Source organism: Gracilinanus agilis, chromosome 6 (genome assembly GCF_016433145.1).
Source record: "Gracilinanus agilis isolate LMUSP501 chromosome 6, AgileGrace, whole genome shotgun sequence".
NCBI classification, from domain to species: Eukaryota; Metazoa; Chordata; class Mammalia; order Didelphimorphia; family Didelphidae; genus Gracilinanus; species Gracilinanus agilis.
This window is the reverse complement of record NC_058135.1, coordinates 163,014,993-163,038,771: the sequence shown is the minus strand read 5'-3', so window position 1 is coordinate 163,038,771 and position 23,779 is coordinate 163,014,993. Positions and strand designations below refer to the sequence as shown.

Here is a 23,779-nt window from a genome sequence, read left to right as displayed (position 1 = left end):
CCTTCCTTCCTTCTTTCCTTTCCTCCCTCCCTCCATTCCTTCCTTCCTTCTTTCCTTTCCTCCCTCCCTCCATTCCTTCCTTCCTTCTTTCCTTCCCTCTCTTCCTCCCTCCCTCCCTTCCTTTCTTCTTTCCTTCCCTCCTTCCTTCCCTCCTCTTGTCCCTCCTTTCCTTCCTTCCACACTGGTCTGACTACATCACTCCTCTATGAAGTTCAGTATCTCCCTACTAATGTGGCTAAAACATTTCATCTTTAGCTCAACATTTTAAAATTTTATTTCTGATATAAAGTTTTCTAACATATATAATTATCTGTATGATAGAATGCACATATAATTTATAAATAAATTGATATATGTATTAATCATTCTTGCTCAAAAATGTTGCACTGATGTGAGTGTCTCATCAAGGTAGTTGAGAGACTACTTATAAAATGAAAAACCTTAAAGATATGGAAAATTTAAGAGCTAGCTGAAGGTTTCAGTCTAAGACTAATTTGGAAGGAGGTGATAAGGAGGCAGTTATGACTTTTATTATCAGCTAAGGATAGACTGAAAACAAACAGGGCCATAAGCTATGAAAATGGCTGAGGGCAGCATGGACACAGTTGAAAGATAAACAATTTAAGTAGTTAGCAAAATAAACACTGATAGGTAATGGCAACATGGCTAATGTACACTTTGGAGTATGGTTTATGTTAACTAAAATATTTTACTGTTGATATGAGAAAGTGAAGCATTATTAGAAGGCTAGTGGATACCCTCATTTTTCATTTCTGGTTGGAATGTTTTGGTCCAGGCTTGAGATTTCATCAGAGTAGGTAATTCTCAACATGGAAATGCCTTGCAAGGATACAGGTCTGCCATTTAGAACCATTTTTAACCACAAATTAAGACGAATCCAATAAAATCAGTTGATGACTTCTATGTCACTACTCTGGTCTGCCAATCCTTGCAGAATAATTCTTCACACATATATGAGTATCTCTTTGATAATTTTAATTTACTTGATACTTATTTAATAATTATTATTTGTCCCTTGGGAGGGTTATGAAAAAAGATGCATCAGTGAGCTTCTTAATCTGAAATATTATCTGTCCTTATTTTCTTACACATATGCCAGAACTATTTAAAAGTATAAGCATGACAAACTTCAACAAACATTAATATTTCCATATACAAAGATTAATATCTTCCTCCACAAAATTATATATGTGCATAATATATGTATATGAAATTATGAATCTCTCTGGATTCTTTTTCTAAGTTTATATTCAATGTGATATTGCCATACCAACATTGGTTCTTCTTTTCTGTGTTCCCTTTTGGACTTCTTTCTGCTCTGTGTATTTTTTTAGCTCTTTCATTAATTTTTTTTCTTTTTTTTCATCTGTTTTCCGGTGTCATTACCACTATCCTCCCCACTTTCACCCCATCACCAAATAAATGAAAATACTTAGTGAAGAAAAACAAATAAACAAGTGTCTGAAAATCTGTCCAAAAGTCTGGGTTTCTTTTGGACTCTCTGGCCATAGCACCTCTATAATTCACTTTTAATAAGATTGAACCCAATGGATATTATAAAAAGCCCCTCTCTCTGAGCTACATCATCTTTGTGGATATAAAGTATCATCTTTATGGATATCCTAATAAGATGATGAACTTCCTTCTCCTCCCAAAGTAAATATGCATCTAGTATTACTAGAACCCATGAAAGGAGATACCAAAATGGGAAAAGAAATTTCCAGATGGTCCAGCTAACATTGTTCCCCCAGTGAGAATAGGAAGGCTTAGAGAACATCATAAGATATTAGCTAATTCTAGAAAGAATGAGAGAAAAAATTCTCAGCGTAGCAGTAATTTCCCACTGACCTTCTACCATGATGAGAGTCTCTGCCTTTGTGCATCCAAGGACATTACAAGCATGACAGGTGTAGAGACCTCCATCTTCTTTCCTTGCCCGACGGATAGTTAGGTTTCGGTTTCCGTCTTTTAATACAATTCCTGAGGGACAGATGAAATCGTCATTCGTATTTATGTTGATGTTTGGTGCTGGATATCTCACCTCCAAGAAGCAAAAGTACAAATATCAGCTCCTCTAGTTAAGTTCAGATTTTGAATCTAGACATTGGGGATGTCAATGAGCATTCTAAAGAATGTGATTCCTAATAAACCAGGCTAATGCACACTGGGATTGATGTTTGCCTTTAAAGAATGATAAAAGAACAAAATCACAAGATGAGAGTCACAAGTCACTACCTACCTGAGTCCTCTACAAGGGTTTCATTATCTTTAAACCATGTAATCTGGGGAGGAGGAATTCCAGAGGCTGGACAAGAAACCTCAATGGTTTCACCAATGTTTGTTGTCTGGTTCTCCAAGTTTCCTGCAATTGTGGGTGCTACACGCTCTGTTAATATAAAAAATTGCACATATAGGTATAAGCTTTATTAATATAAATTGCATATATATTCATGTTACATATACATATTATGTCAAAAAATTTTTCTTTCAGCTATGTGTTAATTCTTTTCTCATATTTCCAATACAATCTAATAAGCATTAATTAAGCATCTACTTTGTGTGAGGCATTGCATCGCTTTCATCATATGATGACTATACAACTGATTGTTGAGGGTTTTTTTTTAAACCCTTACCTTCCATCTTAGAATCAATATGGGTTCCAAGGCAGAAGAGCACTAAGACCTAGACAATTGGGGTTAAGTGACTTGCCCAAGATCACACAGTTAGGAAATGTTTGAGATCAGATTTAAACCCAGGACCTCTCTATCCACTGAGCCACCTAGCTGCCCTGAGATTTTTTACTAATAAAGACTGACCAATAATAAACCATATGTCTTGGAGATAGTAAGGAATAATAGAGTTCAAACAGCATTGGCATTATATGTGTTCAATTTTGTCCATGTGCACATCTCTAACCATTTACTTGTCCTTAGGAAAGTTCTTCTATGAATATTCTTGGAAACCTACAGTAAGTTGCCCACACACACAAAATGGAACCTTCCAAGTGGTCTGCACATATACAGAGAGAAGCTACACCAATAGATGAAGGGTCAAACATGGGCAAGTTGGCCGTTGTCAGGGCTACAACTGAATGGAGGCAAAAATCAGAGGTCCTTTTTGATATTTCCTTTATAAATGCATATGTTGACTGGCATAAAAGCCCAGGCTAGATGGCTTGGGGACTCATTTTGTGATCAGGGAAGTTGTAGGTGTAGGTGAGTAAAGTCTCAGTGGAGAGCAACATACAAGAGGGCATCTGGCTCAGCCAAACACAAATTCACTTGGGATCTCCATCTGTACTTAACCAGAAAACCCAAGAGCTGAGGGAATGTTTGTGTGAGAAAAATAGGAACCTGCTGGCCTCCGCTCAAGTATACAGCAAAATCTAAAAGACAGATTTGTGCAATACTAATCTTCCCAGTTTTTGTAACTGGAAGATTTTCCCATTGAAACAGCCTGGCCCTCTGCTGATTATAGCCTTGTCTTGCCCAAGAGTATAGAGGTATCTGCCCTAAACACTGAACCATGAGGCAGTATTGTGGTGGAAACAATCTCACTTCAAAGCTCAGAAAAATGCGGTCACTTTGGTCATGCATTATATTGGATATAATCAGTCGCACTAGTCTTTTTGTCAATCTAAGAGAAATTAAGCCAGAAAGAATGTCTTTTTGTCTTTAGGAAGGTATAACTCCTTCCCATGTGTGTCCTTGGGCAAGAAATGAGAAGACTCTTCCCGCTCTTCTCCCTCCAGCCCTTTTGTAGTCCTCTTTATCCAGACTAGGGCTGGCAGGCATCACGTTTTGATTAGGGTCACCAAAGGAAAGCCCCAAATATCTCCCTGGTAATGTCTAAAATTCTACCATTAAGGAGTCACTCTTTTGTATTAAGCTACCTCTCTCTGGTGATTCTCTGGGGCAGGAGTGGGAGGGTGGGAATGCAAGTAGCCTCCTCATCCTAGGCTAACACCTTAAGACACTAACACTAGTGTGAAAGACTTCCACAGAACCTATTTGCTAGAAACAGAAATCAGGGATGCATGAGAGTAATGGGTACTTGAGTCACTAAAGAAAAAAAAAAGGTGAGGGAGGAAGGACACTGGAGGCTATAAAGACAACTTTCACAATATTGAGGGTGGAGATTCCCCAGCACAAAGTTGTGGTTCTATGCAAGGGGAGTCCGCCTATTCTTCAGTACACCCAGAATGGCCAGTGTATTCCCCCTGTCCCAGTTGGGGCTACATTCCCAAGAGAGTCCCCATAGCTCTTACAGGTCACAAGCAGAATAGTGTCACTCTTCCTATGCCACGGGAAGCAATTCTTCTGTGGAAATTTGGCCATTAGTTAGCTAATTTTGGAAAGGGAACCAACTCCCTACTACTTCATCGTGACAAGGAAGCGAACTTGGGTTCTTGAAGATGGAGCACAAGTTGTGGCAGTCTAAGTCTAGTCTAAGCCAACAATGACAATCGTTACGGTGTTATATGAGCCTTCAATCCCAGCATGGGGGAAGAGACCTTCCTGTTTTATCACTAGCATCAGTTAATGTCGTCAAGTCAGAACATGGGGCATATGGAATGAGATGAGCCCTATTAAAGCCCTGTGGGATAAATGTACAGCGGTCTGCTCTGGGGAGCTTCTAGATGGCAAGGAATGGGTCTAGATGGTCGGGTCAAGGCACTTAATGAAGCATCATATGCGATTAGACCTCTTTGAGCAAGTTGTTGCTGCCAATAGCCGCATTACCTTGCACAGTAAGATGCCTGACGACACAATGTCTTTTCTTAGTCTTCTTGTCCTGAGCCAAGCAGACATAGTCCCCCTGATCTTGCAACGATATGTTCTGCAGCTCCATGATCACAATGTCACTTGTGCTATTAGAGATCATTGTGGCATTCATTTTCAGAAGGGCATCCAAGCTCTTGCAGACAGGCATGGGTAGCTCTCCCAGGTGGTCCTGAGAAGCCCTTGGGCTGATTTTGTACCAGGTGAGGTTCTCAAATGTTGATTTTTCTGCAGTGCACCACAAAGACACGTTCTCCTGCTCAGTGGGCTGATTGCCAGGTTGAAAATTAATTTCAAGACCCCCTGAAATGAAAAAGCCTGTCATTACCAAACACATCTAAACCTAGACTAATATAATGTTATTGCTTCAGACTGGCCACAGAGAACAAAGGGCAGTGGAGATCTGGCCATTATTTAGCTAATTTTGGAAAGAGGACCAACCCCTGGCTACTTCATTGTGAGAGACCTTGGGTTCTCGAAGGTTATTCCATGGAACACAAGTTGTGGCAGGTTCTTCAAGATGGAAAGGGTCAATGACAAACTCTGGATTGATTGCTCAAAGACCAGCCTGCAAAATTCAGAGCAGTACCAACTTGGCCTCAAAAAGTTTTTCAAGCACAGCCACTCACAAGGAACTGCATTCTATGTGGTATGATTTATATCAGTGGACAGAGAGGTAACAATGATGAAATCATAGATCCTTGAAATACTGGAGATAACTTGAATAATTCAAGTCCCAGGTCCCCAGGTGAGTTTGGAGCCTAAATTGCCCAGTTTTGATTTACCAGAGATTTGCCAAATCTCTACTTTTGCTATTCTACTTCGAGAATAAATTTCTAAGAATTTAGTTATCGCATCACAACAAGATGAAGGTAACAATATTATGTCCATCAGCGCACACGCACAAAGTCTACATTTGCTCTTTATAGACTGAATTAGATAGGTTACTTTCTAGGTGACAAAATATCAGCTATTTTTAAGTCTCATCTCGGCAAAAATGACTAATTTTCCCTGCAATGACAGATCGATGATTGAGAAGTGATAAAAGTGTAACACAACTGAGTGCCTCCTTTTTGATGGGAGGAGATCCCTCCTTGCTCTCCAGTACACACACACACACACACACACACACACACACACACACACACACACATGCACACACTNACACACACACACACACACACACACACACACACACACACACACACACACGTGCACACACTATCTGCTTACTTGTCACATGAAAGGAGATAATTCTCTCACTGCGTCCTGCTTTGTTGATGGCTTCACATTTGTACAGAGCTGACACATTGGCTGCTTGAATCACAAGGGTGCTCACAGTCTGCAGGAGAACCAAACAATTTCACGTCCCATGTCTGCCAATAGCTCTATGTGCATATTCAGACTAAAAGGCAGATCTAGACATATTTGTAAATTCTTCCTCAATGTATTCTTTAATGCTGGGACCACCATACAATCTACCCAAACGTATATGCTGGGTATCATAGAGGATTCCAATTCATGCTGGGGCAGATCATGATAAAAAAATACACTCAAAGGATTTATTATTTCATTCAGGTAGGGAACCCCCAATATTAGAAGTCTCTTCTCTAATGAAAACTATAATCTATCTGTAATTTAATATATACATTTCAGAAAGTGGACTGAAGCATGTGGAATTTTTTTAAAAACCCTTACCATCTATCCTAGTGTCAATTCTAATACAGAAGAATGGCAAAGGGTAGGCAGTTGGGGTCAAGTGACTTGCCCAGAGTCATACGAATGGAAGTGTGTGAGACCAAATTCGAACCCAGGTCCTCCTGACTCCAGATCTGGCTCTCGTAGCTGCCCTTGAAGCATGTAGAAATTAAGTGACTTGCCCAGTGTCACACAGGTAGCAAATGTCAGGGATAGAATTTGATTGTAATCTGCTTGATTATAAACCTAGTACTTTATCTATTACTTCCACGCTATCTTTACTATGTCAAAAAATGGTAGAAATAGAGACATAAAATGTTTTAGAATAAGACCATACTGAAAATAGCAATGAATCCTCCAACATATCTGATTGCTAATCTCTAAAATTCCCACATCTCACTGCTGCAATATTCACCCAGTAGATTGTAAAACCCTTGAGGGCGACAACACATTTATTTTTCTCTTTGACTTTCCAGTGCCCAGCAGATTGCTGTGCCCACGGTGGGCACTTAATAAATGTGTTGAACTGAGTTCAATGAAAAAAGATGCAGCTACTCAAATCCAAACATTTCCAACTCACTTTGTTTTTTCCATCAATTATGACAAATTGATTCTTGACTACTTCAATGGGATTCCCCCCAGTCAGGTCCTCCATGTTTTTCCACTCTCTGCAGGTGTAGGGGTTTGTCACTAAGCCAGCTTGCCTGTGAGAGACAAAATTTACATCAGGTCATGATCAATGGACAGGAAAAAGAGCCAGAGCTTGGTTGGGATGTTCCTAGAAGTGTTTCTAATGGATCCCATCATATTCCAAGACCTTTGTGCCAAAGAGAAATCAAGACTTCCAGAACTGGAGGAAAGTGTTCTAGCAATTGGGCAGAGGTTGATCCATTCAGGATACTGGAGGGAAGTGGCTATTTTGGGAACAAACCTTCATTCATAAGTTGGAGAGACTGGACAATTCAAGTTAATTTAGTTCAAAGGAAGGCAGGGAGACTGAAAACCACCGGGCTTCTTGGAGGAATTTTTTGAGGACAGTGGCCTTTGTGTAGGAAATGATCGAGCAGCTGAGGAAGAAGCTAGTGGTAGTCATTTTAAAAACAACAACAGGAAGTGGAAGACTTAGGGTGGTGGTAGAGTTGTTGAGTTTTTTTATTTTCCTAAGGATGTCTGGCCTTGTGTTGGAGCCTGATAAGCAAGGTTTCAGGCGCTGAGGGGCTGGAGCTCTTTCCATCATTCCCTGACATCAATCAGCACACTTCCTCTTGGAGATGGACCTTCTCACAGATAAGAGGAGGCATCATATTCAGCAACTTATTGGCATGAAGAGAAATAGAAATAGCATAAATAGAAAATATTCTGTGTTTGGGGAAGAGGTAAGAGTCTCCAGCCACTATGTAACAGGAATGGTCTGAAAAGGGAGATGGAAAGGTTTCGATTTTCCCAGAGAGGCACAAGGCCAGTGAACTCCAAAGAGGTCTTCAGTAAACAAAGGCAATGAATAAAATGCATTGCTCAAGGAAAGATGGGGGGAACCTGGGCACAATGACTAAGCAAAACAAATCTCAGATGCAATTTTGCCAGCTGCCAAGATGGGGCAATTTTAGCGGAGGGAACCACAAAGCCAAAGGACGGACGAGTGTCTGCGTTGCACGTACCTGGGGTTGTAAGTGCATGCTTCTTCCAATTGCCAATACCATTGGATATCGAGTGGTGGAGGAACGGCGTAGACAGTACATGTCAGCGTTTGCATTGAGCCGTAGTGGTAGGAATCCACAGGGGCAACCAGAGATTTCTCACCGATCTGGGGTAGAACTAGAGAGGAAGAAAATGCATGTCTTGGGCAGCTTATTGGGCCTTAGGAAGGCAAGGAAGAAGTTCTGAATGACTAATGGCTCCTTTTTTCTTTTTAAGGTAATTGATTTTGCCCTTCATAAACATACATACATGTGTATATGGCATCCCAAATGTCTTAGTGCAGTTTTAAGTCAGAAGTATAAATGCTGTAAACTTACCCCACCCCCAAAAAACACTTAAAAGGCTAAATTTTTTACATGCTTATTTGGTTCTGTGATTGTTAAATAATAAAATTTTAATTTTCAGTTTTTTCTGAGGGCCAGAATTACAAATGCAGTCCTTTTAGCTGAACAGAAGCTGTTAAAAATGTTTATAAAGTTTGAAAACTGTCTAGAGCAATGATGTCAAGATCAAAAAGACATGGAGGCCACTAAAGCACACATAAATATCCCTGTGGCCACATATAGACTTAGAAAACCACATATTTGTATATTTCTTATATTTATATTTGTTTTGTTAATTATTTCCCAATTACATTTTAATCTGGTTCAGGCTACACTTGGGAATATTATTGCCTGTGACTGACACCTCTGGTCTAGAGAAATTTATAGCAGAAAATGGGGGTTATGTTGAACTTAAATGAAAAAAATAGTATATGATTTCAACAAATGGCCTTTCAAATGTTGCTTCTAGCATTTAAACTTCTGAAGTTATTAAAGTTTAATGCTGTGGCCACATATCGCCTTAGAAAAGCACATATTATCTACATTCTTTGGTATCTGCATTTATTTTGTTAAATATTTCCCAATTGCATTTTAATCTGGTTTGGGCTACACTTGGGAGTATTGTGGGCTGCGTTTAACACCTATGACCTAGAGCCATTTATAGCAGAAGATGGGGGTTATGTTGAATTTTAATTAAAAACACAACAATTATTTAAAATGTAAACAAATGGTCTTTCAAATGTTTTTTGTAAATGTGTAGCATTTACACTTCTGAAGTTATTAAAGCTTAAAGCTGTGGTAAGACTTTTGGGACATTCTTTGGAAATTGAAACAATTAATTAATTGATTTGACTAAATTCCTACATATGTGTACATATATGCTTATATACACATATGCATCATATATGTTTATATATGTACATAACAAAACTATCTTACTCTTAGACTAGGATGTAGACAACCACAGCTCTTCTGATCACTCATAATTAGTGGTACAAATTCAGAAGTCACTTAAAACTCACTGGGTCCCAATCTGTTTATTTGTAAAATGGGGATGATAATGATACTTGCCCTATATACTTGACTGGGTTGTTGAAGGGACCAAATGATATAATGGATGTGAAAAATAGAGAAGTAGAAAGCATTATATAAACACAACATAGCATCCCCATTCTCCTCTACTTCCCCATGACTGATATCTTTTTTTCAGATAGAGGTCATGAGAAACACTTTACCTATTATTACCAATCCAAAATTTCAGACTTTTTAAATTGTGCCTCTTTGACATGTTCATAACATGGACATAAATGTAGTTATTTCCTGCATACTACTGATAATATAATTTTATTCATTGTCCACCTCCCCTTTTTCCTGGTGAAATGGAGGACCACCACTGCCTCTGAATCCTAAGATCTTTCAGGCTTTCCCATCTGTCTTGGCTCTATATTCTTCACCCTTATGGCATTGTCATCTGAACTACTGATGTACTTAAGGACACTAAAGTCATATGGTATATATTAGCTTAGAAAACTCTCAGAAGCTGGTTTCTCCAGCAGGACTACAGCACAGTAGACAGACTGAGGGCAACAGGAAGGATGGGTAGGGTGGATTAGGATGTTGAGAGAAGAAACTATAACTGAGATTTTTAATGCCAGGGGAAGGAAGACAGAAAATACCACATCCTCAAACAAAATTCAAGCTTCTCTCCTTTCTGCAAACTCAAAGCAACTCCTGACAAAAGAATGATTTACACTGAACTTGATATGGAAATGACAACTTAGGAAACCTTCTACGATACAGAATTGTTGCTAGGAAGGCTGATAAGAAGTAAGATCAGCAAAAGGTCATCAATAAATTTAGAGAGGAGAATCTGACCCTCCTGCCCCCCTCAACCCCACCATCCTATATTTGTAATGCCACGCACAACTGTTCTGAAGTAAGGCAAAATTATCTTGGACAATTGCCCCCAGCCTCCTTCTTCTCACTATGCTGTCAGATGTCATTCTGAGTATTTACAGAGTACTGCTGTCCCAAAGGATCATTTATTTATTCTAAGCTAGAAATGGATATGAATATAATCAATATGCATTCCCCCCATGACACTCACTTCACACTACCTTAGGTAAGCTTTCAATTCAAACCATTTGATCTGTCCTAGATGTAGATTGGTGCAATGGGAGAAGCCATTCCATCAGTCAAACAACAGATGGAAAGGGTAGCAGAGGGAATGAGGGAATTGACTCAAAAGGAGATAAAGATGCTCTTTACAATAACTTTCAAAAAAGAAGAGAGAAATCAAAGCTCTTGGGCTCACCATTCACCACCAGAGAGACCACATGGCTCTGTCTCTCCTTTGTGATGGGGTTGGTGAGGAGAACAGTGTAATTTCCTGCATCCTTTTCACTTGCTTCTGTAATTGTCAAAGTATGGCCAACTTTAACTGTATGATTGCTTTCAATGGCCTTTCCATTTTTGTACCTGCAAGAGAAAAAAATTGCATCCTTGATATGGGATAACAGATTGCCTTTATAGAAAAAATACTTGGGACCGATTTCTAATATTTACCACTTTATTTCGGGTGGTGGATAGCCCACATACTTCACAGGAATTCTGACCCGCTCACCCAACTTGGCTTCTACCAAAGATTCCATTCCACTATGAAAGGCAACAAAAGGCTTTTCTGCAAGAAAGCAATTGTGAAAATAGTTGAAAACCCTCAACATTCACAACACAGCAAGAAATTTAAATGTCAATTGGTTGGAGTGGGTTGTTTTGGTTTAGATTTTGTTTGTTTATTTTTTACTTCCATGAAAAGCTTAGTATGTGGCAGTCTGATCTGCCTTGTCAGAAGGGACAAGCAGGTCTAGAGAGTGTACATCATGGTACCATACAGGTAATTCACAGCCAAGGCTTTTTAGCCAGTCTAAATGAATTTTAGTTCTAGTTTCCAGGGATTAGTCGTCATAAGATTGTAGCATGACAAAGAGTCTATAAAAGCAAGTTGAGCACGTGTAACATGGTGTTCTATGAGATCACCAACTTAGACAGCACTAATAGGATTGGAACAGCCTCGAAAGCATATAATGACTTGCCAGTAGGAAAAGAGACCAACAAAAGCCACAAGCTTTTCTGGAAAAGATTCAATTGATTCAAGGAGACTAATGTCTTACCATGGACAGTGACATATGTGCTGTTTTTCTTGGTCATCAGCCCACTAGAAGCTTCACAGATGTACCAGCCCTGATCACTTCGGGTTACATGTTCTATAGTCAAGGTGCTTAAAAATTTCTTAAGCTCACTTCCAAATGGAGCTTTCAGATCCCGTATTTCAGGCTGAAAAGAGAGAGGTTTACTCAGGGACAAACTGATATATGTTAAGTAGCCAGCTCCTCCTTCTTCTAAAATAAGGTATACTTAGCACACTTTTAAGTTTAATTTGCATTATTAATATTTTCTCCATCACTTTCTTAACTCTAGACAATCAATGAAGTAATAAGTTGATCCTTGATTCATAGCATTCACTGCTTTTCGATGTGTAAGTGCTCACAATGAAAATTTAACAATTGGTTCTTGATGCTTTAACTCAGCTGCCAACCCCAGAATAACATTCCCTAGTAAACTTCCAGCCACTTATGTGATAACATATTTTGTCCTACCTCTAGGCATTCTGTCCCTTAGTAGATATTATTTAATAAGAATCACTCGAACCCTTAATATTAATGAGACATCAATCGTGTTTGGAGCAAGAAGGATTAGACAACAGCAGGTGAATTAGAAGTAAGACAAAGGCTCTAGCCATGAGTGCAATATGAAGATGAAATGCCAGAGAGAAACACAGCCAAGAAGAGTAGAGTCCAATATGAGTTGATGTCACCCCTACCCCACCTCAGAACTCCCAAGAGTAGCAAACAGAGCCATGACTTGGACAGACTGCAAAATAATATACAAGATGGAAAGGGGAGGTGAAAAGAATTTTTTCAGGAGGAAAAAAAATAATGAACATTGCCTGACAGTAACAGAGGGACGAACACAATTGCTGTCAACTTCCCTTCACTCTTTTCCTCTCTATCTCTCACTCCTGCCATTGGGTACTATATGTTCTGTAGTCTCTTCCAAATTTAAAGAGATTCTTAGAGCTGATCTGGCTAGAGGCCATCACATCTCACCAGGGTGAATCCCTCCCAAGGATTCTTATCAAGGTATCTGGAGGTCTGGTTTGCTTTGTAAGCATTACCTTCAAAGAAGGATGTTCCCAGTGAAAGTGAATCCCCACATTGAGTTCTGTCCTTGCTGTGCAATTTAGAACCAGCTTTTCTCCAACAGCCAGTTCCACACTGTGGGGAGGACTCAGAGCCAGCTCGTAAATTCTGTATCCTACAGAAATTAAATTGGAAAAAAAAGAATACAAGAGAAAAACAATCTGAAACTTGGGTACGTGTTCTTTCCCAATAATGCAATAATACACTAACTTTTAAAATTTCTTGACGCTTTGTTCCCAAGGGATATCTCCAGGTCGTAATTACTCCCAGGAACCTGAGGGACAGAATCAGGTCCACAGGGTGGTCCATAGAAAGCTAGTACTGTAGGACCCAGTACCCCCCCCACCACCATAAGTTCTTGGGCTATGTGACCTTGGGCAATTTTACCTTTCTGGATTTTAGTTTTCTTATCTGTAAAATGAGAGGATTGGACTAGATAGCTTACAAGATTTCCTTCATTTCTGAATCTATGATTTGGTCATCATTGGGTAGGAACAATATGAAAAGCAATTGTCATCTTACCAACAACTACAACGATGTACATAAGAGACTGGTAGCTTTCATCATTGATTTTTGCCTCACAGAAGACCATGCCTGCATAACTTATCATGTAGCTGGGAAGGGTGAAGCCTATTTTGCTATCCCAGAAAATTTTTTCACCATCAGGAACAAACCTTTTTTCTGGATACTTCTGGGAAAACATTAATGACATGGTTAGTTGGCATCTCAAAGCGAAAACAATACAAATAAAACCTGGATGAATTTTAATTAAGCTCTTCTCATTTTGTTTCCTATCTTAAAAGCTACAAATTGTCTTCCTAATACTACTAAATTGGCTTTTAAATTCCTTGTTGAAAATTGCCCATGTGAACCTGAAATGCTCTAGATTGAGTGTTTGTGCCTAACACTATAGAAAACTATAGGCAAAAGGAGAAAATTTGACTTACTGCATAAAGTGACACGTTGAGGTTTGCTATGGATCCAAGGCATGGGATTATAACTGTTTTGTTTTTGTTTTCTGTGATGTATATGACCCCATGTTGGTCACTCACTGATGAAATAAATGGAGATCTGTAATCTAAAGAAATATTTCATTCTATTAGTGAAGGTCACTTACAGTGCATTATGATGCTGTCAAATAAAACGTTCCATTTTCATTGTCATCTCTATTATCATTTCTTAGTGTTACTGAGGTTCCCCCTCCCTCCCCCTGCAGTTGACAAATACTGATATTCCTCTTCCTATTTGAAAGATGCTGAAATTAATGTCATAGCTATTTGACTTTACATTTTCAAGATGCATCTACAATGCCAGAATAGAACTAGTTCTTCTTCCATGAATTCAGGCAATGAAGACATTGAACTTCAATTGGTTTCTCCCTTCTACATGAAGTCTTGTCTGATCCCTCCACAACTTCCCCACCTACACCCCAACTTGTTCTGGAATGGCACAGTGAAGATAGAAAAAAACTTGGGGACTAACTTTCACTGTGAATATCCTGCTTATGATTTGAAACCAAGACAAAATGGAACTGTTAGTATGCTCCCTCACAAAACTTCCCTGTATTTATTTTGTATTTATTCTTTATAAATTGATATATGCAATATGCTATTCTTTACCCCTTAGGGTAAGCAGGATACTCACAGTGAAAGTTAGACTTCAATCTTTTTTCTTTCCCCTCGACTCCCTTCCCCTCCTTCTACTCCCTCCTTTTCCCTTCCCTTTCTTCCCTTTTTTTCCCCTCTCTTTCCCTTCCTTTCTGTCTGCTACCAACTAATCACTATATGGTTTTGCCATAAAAGTGAGTTACTTTAAATACGTGGGCATCAGTGTCTACAAGACATTCCATACCATGTTTTTAATACTACCAAAAGGAAACTTTTTGAACTAGCTCTCTCTTCAGGTAAATAATGCCCACTGTGTAGAAATATTTTTAGGTCCAGAGATTGTTTATTTGAAATAAACAATCTCTGGACCTAAAAATATGAGGGAATGAATTTCAAATTAAAATTTTAAGGTCAATAACACAGAAGAATATCATAAAATCACATTTTTAAGATTATGAAGGCTAAATGCCTGCTTCATTTTTATATTAATTCATATTAATTAATATCTTGGGACTGAAGCATTCTATTCAGACTTAAAGGAAGTTCTATCGCATAGATGACAAGTACCCAGAAAATGTCCACTCACACAAGCAATTCTGTGACCAGAGAGTAAAAAAATGGGAAGAAAATCCTTGAGAATTTTAGCAAAGGAGTAGAAAAAGATTTTAATGGTCTTTCAATCTTAAACAAAATGTACAAAACACCTTGGTGGAAAACCACTCTTACCCCTTCAAACAGGGAAGGCTTGGTCTAAAGGAAAGACAAAACCAGCCATTGATTTCAGTGGCGAATTGATGAATGGCTTTGCTTCTCAGACCTGATGCAGTATGTATTTCAAGCCAGACTGATGAAATAAGTTAAAATCTGGATGAGAGGAAGGATAACACTCTCTTCTCCATCCCCATCCCCCAAATTGCAGAAACTCTATTTCCTCTGCAGCTGCAGAGGACAGAAAAGCAGGAGGTCTGACTTTTGCCTCTCAATGAGACACATGTCATAGCAAGATCTGATGGGGCCAGGGCCCCACTTCCTAGCTCTACCCACTGTGCTGAGGAATTGGGTCAGAAGACTAAGGAAACAACCAAGGTCCAAAGCAAGAAGTTGGAGAACTGTCCAAGGGGAACATCCTGACAACACCTTTCCCACTGTAAGCCTTCATGACCCCACGTTTGGACAGCTCAACTCCTAGAACATTGTGGCTCATTCATAACCTTGGACAGGACATGGCATTTGAAGGAATCCATGAAAGACAAGGAAAGTTTGCAATAAACAGTATGCTGACCTTCTTGGTATAACATCCTACCTTTCATCTGTATGCTACAAAAATATGGCATGACTTCCTTACCCTTAAATGACATGCCCCTGGGAGCTAAATTAACTCTTAGAAGCCATTTAAGGGTTCTTTGGCAAGCATTTTCTATTTCAATGTCTCTCCCCCTCCCCACAAAAGGAAATAAACAAAAAAGACCCAAACAGCCACCCATCCTCCCCAAACAAAATATTTACTGTTACTTTGCGAAATGAATTGTCACATGTCTCTACACTTCCTGACTTGAGAGAAGGAAATATCAAAATATTATAGGAGAGGTTCTCCTTGTAACATTTCCAGCCAGGCTGAGAGCAGGAAATCCTTGTAGTCTCTAGAGATAGGCTGATCTCTTCAGCCTGCCAGATCAAAAGAAGTCAGGGATTCACAAAGAACTAAAGCATCTCCCTCCTGAAATTTGCCTGATGTGGCAATTTAGAGAATGGTCTTTTAACTTAGGAGAAGACCGTGGGGCTAGGGAGATATGCAGGCAGAGGGGGTTCTCTGGTACAGGGAGCCCAAGGGGTCTTACCAGAAGCATTCTATGCATGAGTTATGTCTACACCTGGTAAATGTAATGAACATTCTGAAGTCTTGTGCAATCCAGTGGTAGCATATGTTATTTTGTTGTAATTCCCATTTCTTCAAAGAAAGGGGAATGTTGCACAATTGAAATGCAAATGGAACATGCTCTTAAGATCTGAAGGGCTGATTGGAGTCTTTCTCTGCAAATGAAATGCTTCTTTGAAAGAGGAAATCTTACCCAGTCATCTTAAGGGAACATGGAAATCCTCAGTATAGCCAAGCAAAACACTAGTCACTGTGCCTCAAATTTAATTTGAAACAGTTTGCTGATGAGGTCTTCTTGGCATAACGAAAACCAGCAGATTACACAGCACTTAGATGCTGTGTGTGTGTGCAACAAGGGAATTAGGGCCACCCTGGGTCTCGGTAACAGAAATCCTTGAGTTTGATAGTTCATGGAAGCATGAAACATTGGAGAGAGCTTTGGATTTGGAGTTAAAGGACTTGGTTCAAATTCCATCCTTTCTATTTCTTACTAGTATATGACTGGAGCCTTAGTTTTTTCCTCTGTAAAATGGAGTAGGACAAGTCAAAGCCTGAGGTATCGTTTAGCTGTAAATCTATAATCTAATTTTGAGTTATAAGTCCTACAGAGCAAATTCATTCAGAATGAATTTCATTCATGTATTGTCTCTGATATCACAAATGCTAAACTTCTCTATGGCCTGGAGCCTTTTAAAATACCCTTAAGCCAAGCGACAATATTTACTCAATAAGCAAAAATTGGATCATTAAAATTTTTCTCCTAAGATACATGTGAAACATACACATATACACACTGTACTCTCATGTAAGAGCTCTCACTTCAACTGTTAGACTTTCTCCCTTAACTTTACCCCAAATCTTCCTAGACATAAGATTTTAATTAGGCTGCACACCAGAAGGCTCTCAGGGAAGGTGGGAGTGTCATCACAGAACATTATAAACATGGATTGGCCTCTGCCTTTGGAACAAAAATGAAAAACCAATTTGGTCAAGGAAAAGAGCATTGCATGGACCAGACTGAAACAAATGAATGAGACCTGCAGTCTCTGAAACTATTTTGCATGAGAGGAATTTTATAGTTTCTGGCCTGCAGATAGCTTTTAGAGGGAGGCTTTTGTCCTGTTCCGTTCTCTTGCATTCCTCCTTTGTCCTGGGGCTGGGAAATCATACGGGAGTCAATCATAACCACTCACCTTGAACGTAGACGTAAATGCTTGAGCTCACATCATTGTCTTGGTTCAGGCACTTGTAGGCTCCAGTATCATTTCCTATCACTTTTGAAATTGTGAGCATCTTACAAAAGGGAGCATCCCAGCAGTCAGTCACCACTACCCGATTATCAGAAGTGCCCTGATTGTTGGGCCACAGCCAGTCCAAGTCCCTCTGGCCCCTGAAAAAATAAATGGCTCAGGATTAGACTATGGAATCCTGCACCACAAAGCTTTCTGCTAGCCAGAGACAAAGTATTTGTGCCTGAATATTGTATGGGCCATAAAGTCATCATTACTTCAAGGTCTCCTTTCCAAAACAACAGGTCAGATTCTCATACAAGAGAATGCCATAGGAAATGATTCAGAAATTCCCTCAGACAACTTTGCTTTCATTCATTCATTTACTCACTCAACAAAGCGAGGGCCTACCTGTGCAAGATCTCAAATTTTGCCTCTGAAACATACTGACGCTGTAACCCTGAGCAAACCATTTAACCTCTTAGTGCTGAAAATATAGTTTGCAGAGAAGCGTTGACCTTTATTGGTAAAGGAAATTCTTCACTGGAAGCTCCTTACACCAATGAAATCATAAATCTTGTCCCTATCGCCTATCTCCCCCACTATTTCCATAAAACTATGTATATTTGCCCCAATAAATCTGGCCTTCTACAAAGAGCTTAGTAGGTGGGATTTTCTGGGATCCTCTTCCTGAATGGGATACTGGAAAAAGGTATATCCTGGCTTAGCCAGGAAGGGAGGGCCAGAGGAAGAAGGTCAAACAATTTTTCCCCCCTAGACTCGCCCCTCCTAGATCTTTATCATTAGAGGGAATATCTACACTAATAAGATCACTGCTCCAGTGGGAGTATTAAAGTATGGAGCACACTGACAGAGACTTATACTTAATAAGGATTTATGGATCAGTGTCCCAAAGGCTTTACTATAGGAATGCATCTGGTTCAAATGATTTAAGGTTGGATTTACCCATATGGCTTTTCTAGATATAGCAACTGCTGCTTGCTGTTCAGTGAAATAAGAGCCATTTCAACAAGTGCTTACTAAGTCTGTTTGTAGATTTCTAACCCAAACTGGCATGGCACAATTCTTGCACCATTCTCTGCTTCCTTAGAAAGTCCACTTGTATTGATATATGTTGGGGAAAATCCCCAAACTCTTCTATCTTCTCTGCTGAAGAGTGGCTTAAAAACTCCATGGACACGCCACTTCTGTCATTAGAGAAGTATGTTTACCCAATTAGCCAAATCAACAATGTGACTTGTACAGTAGAAAGCAAAGATAGGAATTCTAAGACTGCCAAAGGGCAGTCTTTTAGCTATGCAGAGTGTTTACACAAGAATACTCATGTACAAATGCTAAATTTTCACTTCTACAACCAGAATTTGATCCAGTTCTCTGAGAGGGAGAAAGGAATATGAGCTGTGAGGTGTTTGGGAAAATTCACAATCCTTTAGGGACCATTTATGGGGTCATTTGACCCAAGTGTTTGGTTCAAGATTTTTCCATTTCCATTTGAGCCTTGGGGATCTATCCCTACAGTGTCTAACTGAGAATATGCACATCTTTTGTTGTTCACAGCAAACAGCCAGTGCACAGATAGTCTAGGTTAATTTTCATCTATCATGACTTTTTAGAAAGGGATCTCAGAACGCCTTTTACAAACAAATTAGGAACAATGTGTTTGTGAAATCTAGAGGACTTTTTTTTTTTAATGAAGTCTTTACCTGCAAGTAAGTTGAAGACTCGAATTTGCTGTTATGGTAAGTATGTCTTTTTGTGGACTGATAATTGGAGTATCCTGTGAAACAACAGGCGAACCTAGAGAGAGATGAATGTAGTCAGAGCATACCCAACAGGAAAAGGCTCCCCCAAACAGAGCAAATTTCTTGCTTTGGGACTGATTACCCTTTAGCAATTCATTGTGTCAAAACTGAAAAGTTACTTTTCGCCATTTCTAGAAAAAGTTCACAAGCTTTGTCATAACAGGAAGAATGGGCAGATGGTCATAAACTAGGAGAGCAGCTCAGGGATTCATGGAGCGAGGGTGGAGTTCCTGTTTTCCTGCCTTGCCAACTTCAAGGTCTTACAAAAGGATATGGGATATTGAAATAAAATGAACCTTCATTTGATGAGCTCACTCCCCTGGGAAAGTCATGGGCTACATTTCTTATAAAATGTAGGATACACACATTTGCCTAAACTGCTGATTAATGAATCTTGCTCAGAAGGTATTTTGTGTTGTATGAGCAAAGTTCCTTTATGCAATCTGGAGAATCTGTGACCCTGTCTCATTTTCCTTTATGCCATTTAAGAAATATTTCCTCTCTTAACTAGGTTGAAAATGTGGCTCAGGGTAACTGTCCCTCAGAAGGAAGTGGAAGGGGGCCCAAAAGAAGGGTTCAGGGGAAACTTGCACAATATGGAATAATGTAAAGATTAGCTCCCTAGAGACACAGGCAAGAATTCCAACTATTGAATGCAGGGCCAATGACTCACAGTTCTAGGCACAAATTGATAATAAGACAAGGATGTCCAAAGTTTGAAACCGGAAACCATAGGAAAGTTTGTTCACTATAACCTGTTCTGCAGAAGAAGAATCAAATCCTACATCCATTGCAAGATGCTCTTATGTACAATATCCTGGAAATCCATCTGATAAACAACTGAGTACAAAAATGGTACTGTTTTAATGAGTATAACTGGTCATCAGTTTACTGGACATTATCAATATGGTGTCTGCCCATTGAGATGATCCCCTGCAAATGAATCACTTGAAAAAAGAATCCATTATTTGGGTGCTTATTAACATAAGTAGATGGCAACACAAGAACCGTGAAGCAGAAAGGGTAGGCATTTGTATCTTACCCTATCTCATCTGACTCGAAGGCACAGTGTGAATAATTGAGGCTAAAAAATCCCTTTCCTTATCCTTCCCCTTCTTTCCATTCTGGAAGTAAGGCACATTTCTGCCTAAATTTTTGGATAAGCCTTTAAATATCTGCTCTACCTTCTTCTAGAATAATAATGTACTTAAAAAAAGAGGGGGAACTTGGATTCTGCCAATAGGTCCCAGAATGCATTTGGCAATGATCTCAACATCCATGATCAGCTTGATATAAAAGTTTTCAAGAAAGGAGCAATTGCCTGTGCACCAAGTGTATAGAGAAATAACAATGCTTTCCAAAACAAATGTAAAATCTTACGAATGCGTTAGAAGCTTGCTTGTACTAAAGATAGTAGAAAAAATTAATTAAGATTAATATAGCATCTCTGAAGTTTATTGGAAAAACACCAGGCTGGATCTCTGAGAGGCATGTGAAATATTGCATACACTGTGGATTTGCTTGTTTGTTTTGCTTAGCAATTTTTCTTTTCTATGGAGGGTTCTGTGATATAAAGATGTTAGGAAGGGAAAATTTTAAAAATCCATACATGTTTTTAAAAATTCCATTAGGTTGAGAAATACAGTCTGGTGTTGGCAATGAAGAATAATCTATTCTATAGATATACCTTTGGAGTAATGTGATGAAAGTGGGGGGAAGGGGCACCCCCACCCCCCAAAAAGGCCAAAGATAAGCTCAGTTGATCAAAGTTATTCAGGCTTCATACAAACTATTGCCTATGTAGAAATCAGTGTTTTATATACATATATACACATATATACATACACAAACCAACTCAAAAGTAATTAATCCAAGGAAAGAATTAAGACAGTTGAGCCTAGGCTAGCTTTTTCATTAAACAACTTCATCGCTTGCCGACATGATATTGAGATTTAGCTTATTAATAATATAATTCTATTACTGTAAGTGCATGTTTCGGTTAGAGTCAACACTCATTTGGGGGACTGGTGGTTATGGATTTGCATTTTCAAGACATAAAGTCTAGAGTAAGAAGTGCTTATACTCTTAGAAAGCTGCTTCTATTTTCAAAGCCCATAACCAAAGCTAATTAATTAATTCTTCTGTTACTCTTCCCTGCTCAAATTCGGAAGGAAAGACAACAGTGCTTCTGTCTGAAGAATTTGAAGGCAGCAATTATGAAGCAATGCCACTAACTAAATCAAATCCTCTCCAAAAGCTCCCTCCCCGCTGCTTGGAGGGTAAATCGCTCCCATTACTGAGGTGGGCCCTTCAGAAAGAGCAAAGTCCTTTCCTCTAGGTTTACAAGAAACACTTCTTTCTGAAATCCAAGCACCGCACACACTCTCTGAACCTGACGCTAGATATGAGAGGCTGGAGTGGGGAGGAGGGCGCCTTAGCAACAAACGGGGCCGTTTGACCTAGTTCTCAGGGCTGGAGAGTCCAGTAATTATAAGGCGAATTCAATCAATGTAGACAGACAATCTGGATAATTGAGGAATAGAAGCCTTTCTTTAAATGGAAAGAAAAGATGTTCTCCCAACTCCCCAGTAGCAGGAATTATCCAGATAATTGCCTCACCTCTCTGTATCCTTTAGCCTCAGTGTAAACACAGAAGTATCTTTTTACTTTCTAGAAATCGATAGAGTGTGGCTGCAGGGGAAACAACATTCTCAGCGTGTGTGTCTGGGAAGCCCCAAAAGGAGGTTAATGCAGCGAGCTTCTATGTAATCTTAATCTTGTGGAAAATGCGGTTTCGGAGCCAAGAAGGGGCAACTGGGATGGAAGGTGCCTTAGTCCTGTGGGGCCGATTTTCGGGGCTTACACTGCAAACAAAGGGATTTAAGTCTCGGAGAGGGGGCGCTTTGACAAAGCGAAAAGTGCTTTTACAAGTGCAAAGTCCCAGCCTAAGAAGAAGGCAGCTCAAGATGCCCGGGCCGGAGGAGGCTGCTCCGCACGCTTCCAGCAGAGGGCCAGGGTTCCTTCCCGCAGCAAAGACCCGCAGCGGGCTAGGGGAAAAGAGCCTCTTTCCCGGGCCGTCCCGGGGCGTGAGTGGGTGGGGTTGGGAGACAAGCTGGGACCGTTTATTCACCTTCTGTCCCGCTGTCCTAGGCCCAGTGGCTACCCTGGCTCTTTTCGAAAGTTTTCCCCTACTGTTCGTAGCTACGCCTGCCAGTCCTGAACCCCAAGCCTCGGGCCATATCTCGCCCCTTCCCCACCCACCAGCCTTAAAGAGGGGGCCGAAGGAATTGTCTTTGATCTTGGGCCTCTCTCCAGACTGAAGCAGAGGACTGGGAGTCAGATAAGCATCTCAGATCCGCTACTTACCCTCTGTACACTCCGAGGCAAATGTACGGGGCTTGGTTGGAGTAGATTGGAGAGTGAATGGCATCTTTATGAGATCTGCACTTGGAGTCGGGAAGACCTGGGTTCGAATTCCTGTTCTTATACTCACTAGCTTTAGGACAGTGGGCAAGTGACCTCTCTGAGCCTCAGTTTCCTTCTTTGTAAAATGGCCATTGGGAAACCTGTAGCTCTTACCTCACAGTTGTCGTGGGGCTCAAATGAGAAACCTGTATGCTAAGTGCTTTGAAAACTTCGAAGCACTAAATAAATGCCACGTATTCTTCTTTATATGATGAGCCCGAAGGTCCCTTCCAGCTCTGGGCTTGTTTGCCCGATTACGTGCTCCCCTGCACCCCTTAATCCGCCCCAGGCGCGAGTGTAACCTATGGGCTTACCCGGCTTCACCTGAATGAAACCTTGGTTTCCTAATTCCGATTCATCATAAGGCAAGATTGGCTTTCCCTTGGCTTCCCCTTACCTTCTTGGCCCGCATCCGCTGGCCTGGCCCCTGGCTTCTCCCGCGTGCCCGGGACTCCTTACCTGAGACCAGTTGGCTCTTCCCAATGAGCCACCAGAAGACAAGAAGCATCAGGGCGCTTTCCATTCTTCAGCTCTCGAAGGACGCAGGCTCCAGCATCCAGATGCTCCGGCGCCGACTCCCGTCCTGGGGGCTTTCTTTACCAGTTACTGGCGCGATGGGAGCCACTCCTCCGCCTCCAGTACCAGGAGCTGCCAGTCTGGGAGGGAGGGAGGGAGAAGGCGCCGGGTGCAGATGCCTCCGGCTTCAGTGCCCGGGCTGGTGCCCCTCACTGGCGCCAGGGGAAAGCACCGCTCACTTAGCGCAACGAAGATTCCTCGGCCGCACTGAGAGATTGCCCTGACTCACGGAAGGACTCTGAGCTCGTGGAGGGGTACAAGTGATGGAAGGAGTAGGGAAGAGGAAATGGACCGGCCTGAGCCAGCTTTGCGTTCCTGGGGGCCTGCCCGGGAATCTGTGCTGGGTCAGCCCCTCCACCAACTCCTCTTGTGCGCGCACGGGGCGGAGCTGTCCTTTCCAGTTCGCCAGACCCGCCCCGTCCC

General features: G+C 40.6%; 1 protein-coding gene across 1 annotated transcript in view; it reads right to left on the bottom strand.

Annotated features, from left to right (window-relative positions):
* Window positions 1–23,303, bottom strand: part of KDR (kinase insert domain receptor) — a 50,947-nt gene extending 27,644 nt beyond the window's left edge. Inside the window, exons 1-15 of the mRNA XM_044682172.1 lie at window positions 23,240–23,303; window positions 19,217–19,310; window positions 17,457–17,653; window positions 13,728–13,858; window positions 13,303–13,471; window positions 12,756–12,895; window positions 11,692–11,854; window positions 11,087–11,201; window positions 10,836–10,999; window positions 8,159–8,315; window positions 7,081–7,204; window positions 6,036–6,144; window positions 4,764–5,105; window positions 2,261–2,407; window positions 1,870–2,001 (exon numbers count right to left, since the gene is read on the bottom strand). Of these exons, the coding sequence (XP_044538107.1) occupies window positions 1,870–2,001; window positions 2,261–2,407; window positions 4,764–5,105; window positions 6,036–6,144; window positions 7,081–7,204; window positions 8,159–8,315; window positions 10,836–10,999; window positions 11,087–11,201; window positions 11,692–11,854; window positions 12,756–12,895; window positions 13,303–13,471; window positions 13,728–13,858; window positions 17,457–17,653; window positions 19,217–19,310; window positions 23,240–23,303 (2,248 nt within the window). The remainder of the gene's footprint in view (window positions 1–1,869; window positions 2,002–2,260; window positions 2,408–4,763; window positions 5,106–6,035; window positions 6,145–7,080; window positions 7,205–8,158; window positions 8,316–10,835; window positions 11,000–11,086; window positions 11,202–11,691; window positions 11,855–12,755; window positions 12,896–13,302; window positions 13,472–13,727; window positions 13,859–17,456; window positions 17,654–19,216; window positions 19,311–23,239) is intronic.
* Between the last annotated feature and the right edge of the window lie 476 nt (window positions 23,304–23,779).